Genomic DNA, 7,740 nt, shown 5'->3' on the forward strand with positions numbered 1-7,740 from the left:
ATTCTTCTCTACATAAACTAAATTTACTACCATATATTTTTATGTAATTAAAAACAACCATACTTTTTAATTAAGACAAAAGTTATGCATAAAACTACTTAACAACAACATACATTATAATTCAGAAACATTAAAGTTATGTATAAACAGTCTTCACCCATATTGTTCACTACAATTTAGTCTTCATTGCTCCTTCGTGGGCATCGTTAAGTTTTTCCTCCGTGTAAACTCTATATGGACAAACTCTTCATCCATTTCACCAAATAAATCCCCTACCTCTGGTTCACCAAGAAGACTCCTTGCGCGCTTCAGTGCTTCACTTGAAACAGATAACGACCATCCACATACAGTATGAAACTTGATCGGAGGTGGCTTGGGAACTGAATCAAACATTAAAATAAATTTAAATAGATGATATAAACGTTTACTTGGAGTAACAGTAGAGGCAACGTCGTCTTCATTGAGGATCGATACTGCTTTTGCAATTGAAGATTCTTTCAACGCCACAGAGTTGCCAAATTCAGTTCTAAACATCGGGTATTTATCCATTCCTCTATCATCGTTCTCAATAAGCTTCGAAGATCCTATATGCGTACGATCTATGAAATTTGAGTGAAGGTACAAAAACAAAATATAGCGGCTGAAAGATTCATAGATTATTACCTTCAAGTAGGAGATCGACCATGGAAGGGTATGGAGTAATAGGAGCTCCTTTCGAGTCATCATCGAGTTTCGACGGCGAGACCGGACCGATAGCCTCCCAACGATAATTTGATCCATCGTCAGAGCAAATATGCCACGTAGACATTCCGAAGATAACTTCTCTTACTCAAGGAAACACCTGCTCCTTTTTTTCTCCAATACATTAGCGAAAAGCTTTGGAAGAAGAGTTGAAATGATTTTAGGGTTCAAGTAAGAGAAAAGGGAGGATAATATATTTAACATTTTGCGGCATTTTTTAAAAACTCCACTATATCACAATTTTTTACGGTGTTTATACAAAAAAACGCCACTATTGATTAACAATATTGTGGTGTTTATCTAAAAACGACGCTAAAGTACTATTTATTCCGGCGTTTGAGGTATAAACGTAGCTAATTTATCATTCTATTGCGGCATTTTCGGTATAAACGCCATAAAATTTCTTCTCTATTGCGGCGTTTGTTGTAAAAACACCACTGTATGTCTACTAAATTGCAGCGTTTGTACAAAAAATGCCGCTAAAGTATCACATATTGATGAAGCATATTGTAGCATTTATTGAAAACGCCACTCTAAACAACCATATTGCGGCGTTTATAAACAAATGTCGTACCATTACCACTCTATAGCAGCATTTGTATAAAAACGCCGCTAAATGACTACTCTTTTGTGGCGTTTGTTGACAAAACGCCACTATAAATAACTCTATATCGACGTTTGTGCCATAAATGCCGCTAAATTACCACTCTACTACGGCATTTGTTAGGAAAACGCCGCTAAAGTAACATTTGGCGGCATTTTGATTATAAACGCCGCTATATTCCAAAATATTGTGGCTTTTACTCTCCAAACGCCACTATAGAACACTTTTGCTGTAGTGAGGAGATTATTGTGCTGATCAAAATAAACATCTGTATTGATCATATATAATTTGTACTGCAAATAAAATATTGTTTTTTTCCTATGGGAATGAGGTTTGAAGCTTATTCCGAGGATCTCTATTTGGAAATCGATAAATCAATCTTGCATTCAGTGTATAAATTGTATTACCTGCTTTTTCTGGAGAATCTGATGCCATAGTTTGTGCTATAAAAGATGCATTTTCTAATTCTTTTTCGTGTGTTCGAATGGTCTTTGGAGGGTCATATATTCATACCCTTTCCTGATATCCATTGAACATGTTCTTGTACATATGTCCATCGAGAAAAATGAATTGTTGGATTCTACATGTGCTGTTGGAAAGTTCTCTGCTTGTTGTATTCTCATATTTAAGTCTTCAATAAATGTTTTAGTTGCATAAATCTTGTGGGCAGTTGTTCTTACTGATGTTTTGCCCAGAAATGTTACATTTCCTCGAAAATGAATTGTTTATTATCCCTTTATCTACCTAATATTTAAATTTAATCAAAGGTAAGTAATTTGAATCGAGTATTTTAAATTTTAATTTTAATTTTAATTTTAATTTTCGCAATTAAGACATCTGACAAATTAAATGGTACCGAAAGGGCAGTTCAAGGGTGCTAATCCGTCCTTGACTGTAACTAACTCCCGAATCCGACGTATTTATGGTAAAACGTAGATCAGGTAAGATGGTGTTCAATCTACCTAAATATTGTTTTAAAATGATCGGTGGTGACTCTAACCCATTCATTCAAGTCGAAGCTCAATTTCGGGCCCACCCGAAAGACGGCCACAACACTACCCAAACATGATTTCTACCCACATGCTTTGTTTATAGAAAATCCTAACCTCATACCATCTATTTCGCATGCTTATTCGAAACAAATAAACCTAACCGTATGATCTCTAGTTCGCATACATTTATTCGAAAATTAAAATTACACCACAAAAATTAAAAGGCTAAAAAAGGTTTTTCCTTATGTACTCTCCTCATGGGATTCTTAAGGTTTGAGTAAGGCTCTATTTGGGTTCTAAGTTCACTATATGATGGGTTCGGCTCTAAAGTAAAAGGTTCTCGAATCGTCCTTGTCGGTGCCCCCTTGGGCTGCCAAACACTCAATTTTGGCCCATCATAGGCTTTTGGATCGAGTTCAATTCGAGGGACACACCTCCTTATGTCCATACAGAGGTGAAAACCATCACGATGACCATAAGGTGTGAGCCCCATGAGCGATCCACTATCCCATACGGAGGTGAAAACCACATGAGGGAGTAGTTTCTCACTCCTACGTAAATAGGAAAGAGCGGGGTTTTAGCTCATGTTATTCAAATATAGTTGTGCAGTGTGTGAGGAAAAGCGAAAATAAATCAAACAACACAAAATATAATCCTCAAAATCTTATATATTTATTTAATCTGAAAACATTAGCAAACAAAATCAATACAACTATATAGTGGTTAATCAATATTGCAAGCAAAACTTTTATTTAAACCAAACAAGGGATCAAAAATTAAATTAGAACGAATTCATAATTCTCATTGTAAAGACAATTAATTAATCGACTAATGGCATGACTCTCTAAAAATGTCCCCAGCAGAGTCGCCAAGCTGTCGAAATGATTTTTTTTCTTTAGGAAAAACACAAGTTTGATTTTTAAAATATGGTTTTTAAAATATCTCGTCTTGAATAATTTAATGACCGTTAATAATAAAAAGTGATTCGAGGAGTCGCCACCAACCTTTGATTAGGGTGTGATTGGGCACCCAAAAAGTATTTGTTGTTTTAATAAAAATATTAATTTTAATTAAAACAGCAAATGTGCAGTTTGCGTTACCAAAAAGGTGAGTTCAGGAGTAGGTTACGTGTGGGGAAGAATTAGCTCCCCACAACGCCCTAAATCAGTACCTAGTTGATCAATTAGTTGTCTTTGCAAAGAAATTTAAGAATTCGAGTCTAATTTAATTTAAGATCCCATACAAGTAATATTCTTTAAATTTTAGGATGAAACACAATAATATTTAATTATTTCCTATCGAGAAGAATCGACCTCTCATGCCTTAAAGCAATCGATTCCCACTCCAATTGAAAAAATAAAATATTATAATTATATCCTAAAGTTTAATATTAATTCAAAATAACAACACAAAATAATTCTAAGAGAGAAAACGATAAGATCTAATTATTTCCAATTGATAATAAATGACCTCTTATGCCTTAAACCAGTCATTTATTACTCCGATTTAAATGAATAGATATCACTATTTCGACTTAAAATTCAATATTGATTCGAGAGAAAACGATAATATCTAATTGTTTTCAATAGAGAATAACTGACCTCTCATGCCTTAAAGCAGTCATTTATTACTCCAATTGAAATGAAGAGATATCACCATTTTGTCTTAAAAATAAATATTGATTTGAGAGAAAATGATGATATCTAATTATCTCTAATCGAGAATAAATGACCTCTCATGCCTTAAAGCAGCCATTTATTACTCCAATTGAAATGAAGAGATATCATTATTATCAATATTAATTCAGGTGTTACTATTTTGAAATCCCATTGAAAAATACATGCAAAAATAAAACAAGTTAAAAGCATACACCAAGCAAGTACCATTATTTATTTTACCAACATTTAATGAGAATAAGGATGTTCAATTATTTAAATACATCGAGACGAATACTTAGAATCGATCTAACAGTCTTTTCTCGGTGAACTTAATTAAAAGAACACGATCTTTTTCTTAATCCCCAAATTTTAAAATGGATTCAATTCAATTCGTGTCACTTAATGGGATAGACTTTCATTTTAAAACTATCGAAAGTAACTTTCTTATACGTTAAGACAACCACTTTACGATAATATTAAAATGAACGAATATTACACTTAGTCAAATTAATTTGATTCAAGTCAATAAATGCTTATGAGGGTATCATCAAATTAATATAAAACCAAACTAATCATTGACTAAAATAAAATAACATAAAAGCAACATGCAAAAATTGAAATAAAACAACATTCAAATAGGACTAAAATATAAACAAACAAATCATCATGTCAAAAATTAAAACAACATAAAGTTAAAAGTGACTAAAATGAACACTTTTAATATTAAGTGCTAAAATTAAAAAGGATAAAAATAAATAAAACATTGGGACCAAATTAAAATAAAATAAAATTGTATGGTTAAATTAAATTAAAAAAGAAGATCATAGATCGAATTAGTTTGTCTTGTGCACTATTTTATATAAATTTTTTTATGAATTGTTCCTCGAAATCCCACTTGCTGCATATGCTTCTTACATCAGTATCTTTGTCATGGAAGTAGTCAATTCTGTCAGAAAATTATGTCTTTTGTACTAGCACTTGATCCATTCCAACGTTGACTTTGGAAGATATCCAAGGGCATACAATAATAACAATAGCCTTGTTGACAACATTTTGCCATTTGGCAGCTTTTAAACATATAACTGTACCTGCTGGGTAGATTCTCTAGATAGATAGGAACACTGCAACTTTGAAATGGTGGAAGAGGCTAATCAATTGGATGTTATTTTATTTGTTTTGTTAAAAGTCAATAGAGTAGTTAAAACAAACAAACAAGACATTTGCTGTGACCAGTTCCATTGCAAAATATGCATGCATGGGAAGTCTGAACTTGGACGAGGATCGACAAATAGAGTGGTTAAGGAATGATTCCACCAATTTTTCTTTTTAAACAAAAGAACCAGGAGACTTGGCAAATCTTTCATCTGTTTTCACTTTTCCTTTTCAACATGGAATTATTAAAGAAAGAAAATTATAATGGACCTGTTCAGTGCCTGCTATTTATAAATAGACATGCTTTCAAACCAGATTTCTCACCCCTCAAAAAGCAAGAATTTATTCAAGCTCAAGACTGCTACTCACAATAATGAAAGGTGTTGGATTCCTTGTAGCATTAGTCCTGTGGACTTTGGCTTCCAAACTTGCCTCAGCTTCGGATCCCAGCCCTCTTCAGGATTTCTGCGTAGCAGTTAATGATACTAAAGATGGTGGTATGTTCTTTGAAACTTCATCTTTGCAATATTTTCATTGAGAAGCAACAAAGTGGTAATATTTTTTTTCTTTCTATATTAATGCAGTTTTTGTTAATGGAAAGTTGTGCAAGGACCCAAAGCTTGCAGTCCCAGAAGACTTCTTCCTTCCGGGGCTCAACATTCCAGGAAATACATCAAACCAAGTAGGATCAATGGTGACTCAAGCCAATGTTCAACAAATTCCAGGACTCAACACTCTTGGCATTTCTCTTGTTCGAATTGACTATGCACCTTACGGTGGCCTAAACCCTCCTCACACTCACCCTCGTGCCACTGAAATTTTAGTTGTTGCGCAAGGCACCCTTTACGTCGGCTTTGTCACATCCAATCCTGAGAACCGTCTCTTCACCAAAGTCCTGTACCCGGGAGATGTCTTCGTGTTCCCTGTTGGTCTCATTCACTTCCAATTCAACATAGGCCACACAAATGCAGTTGCCTTTGCTGCTCTCAGTAGCCAAAACCCAGGCGTTATCACCGTTGCAAATGCAGTGTTCGGCTCTCACCCGCCCATCAATCCCGATCTTCTTTCCAAAGCCTTCCAGCTGGATAACAATATTGTTAAGCAACTTCAGTCCCGTTTCTGGTGGGATAACAACTAGAGCAATATTTCTATATTCCATCAAACTTATGTACTAGCTAAATAATTATTTTCTGGATAATGTTTGACTTGTTTCTCTGCTGAACTTAGTATTTCATTTATTGAAAAAAAAAATAAAAATTAAAGAGGTTTGCTTATCAAAACCTCTCTTAATGTTACTTTGGTTTTTAATTGCGGACTAAATTGTGAGAGTGGGAAGTACTAGTGCATAAGTGAAAACAGAGAAGAAATAGAAGGATCAAGTGTATAGTTAGACACTTGACTCAATTTTGTGGGATTTGGCGACTAACCCTGTTAAGTATTAACTTGAATTATTTTATTTCTAAATGTTTTGATTTTCTTAATATGAGAAATGTGTTAAGATTAAAAATTTTAAATGGAAAAATTCACGGATTAGGATTTTTCCCTAACTTATAGTTTGATAGAAGAGGGAAAGATAAAACATTTCATTGTATTTCTTATTAAACCCTAAACACCAGTGTAACAAAGCTTTCAATTACAAGTGTTTTGTTAATTAGTAAATTATACTATTAATCACCAAACTATTTAATCATTTTATTTTTGTCATCGATCTTTTAATTTTGTCAATCGTACCACCTAACTATTTAATTATTGTTAATTAAGACACTAACAGTTAACAATTGACGGAAATGATGACCTGGCAGTTAAAACAATTGGTATAGTTATACATTTAGTCCTTAATATTTTTATTAATTAACTAATGATTCAACCAGGATCTGAATGTGTCAGCACAAGATAATTACACGTGACATGATTGGAAGATATTAATTTTTTTTTTTAATTTTAAGACACTAACAGTTAACAATTGACGGAAATGATGACCTGGCAGTTAAAACAATTGGTATAGTTATACATTTAGTCCTTAATATTTTTATTAATAAACTAATGATTCAACCAGGATCTGAAATGTGTCAGCACAAGATAATTACACGTGACAATACATGATTGGAAGATATTAATTTTTTTTTAATTTGAATTTATGTAATTAAATAAATTTTCTATCTAATCTAGAAATCACACGTGTAACTACCCAATTCAAAAGAAAATAAGGATGAATGAAATTGTAGACTAGAGCGCCCCAGCAATCGCACCAAAGGCTACCGTTAAGTAAAATGTAGAAAAAGTTGAATTTATCTTTTAAAAACTTGTTAATAATAAAACAAAGTAGAAGCAAAAAGATTTTACTTTTTATATTTTAAAATTAAATATTTTTATGATATTTTTTAATATTGTTAAAATTTAAGACTATTATATTTTAATATCAATTAGGAGATGATACATGTAAATTTTAAAATATAAAAATATTATTATATATCTTAAATTTATTATTGCTAGAAATATTAAATTTATTATTAAAATAAAAAATATTAATTTTTGTTTTAAAATATAAAAAAATTCAATATATTTTTATTGTAAATATTTCATTAATTACTAT

The 7,740-nt window shown here is 32.3% G+C and overlaps 1 protein-coding gene across 1 annotated transcript; it reads left to right on the plus strand.

Annotated features, from left to right (window-relative positions):
* The first annotated feature begins 5,483 nt into the window (after positions 1-5,483).
* LOC120133562 (germin-like protein subfamily 1 member 13) lies at positions 5,484-6,360 on the plus strand. Its single transcript, XM_039150127.1, has 2 exons — positions 5,484-5,644; positions 5,732-6,360. Exons 1-2 carry the CDS (start codon positions 5,521-5,523, stop codon positions 6,283-6,285), a joined length of 678 nt encoding a protein of 225 aa, XP_039006058.1. The 5' UTR covers positions 5,484-5,520; the 3' UTR covers positions 6,286-6,360.
* Positions 6,361-7,740: the final 1,380 nt, after the last annotated feature.

The sequence above is a fragment of the Hibiscus syriacus genome, unplaced genomic scaffold (genome assembly GCF_006381635.1).
Source record: "Hibiscus syriacus cultivar Baekdansim isolate YM2019G1 unplaced genomic scaffold, ASM638163v2 tig00110584_pilon, whole genome shotgun sequence".
In the NCBI taxonomy this organism is placed as follows: Eukaryota; Viridiplantae; Streptophyta; class Magnoliopsida; order Malvales; family Malvaceae; genus Hibiscus; species Hibiscus syriacus.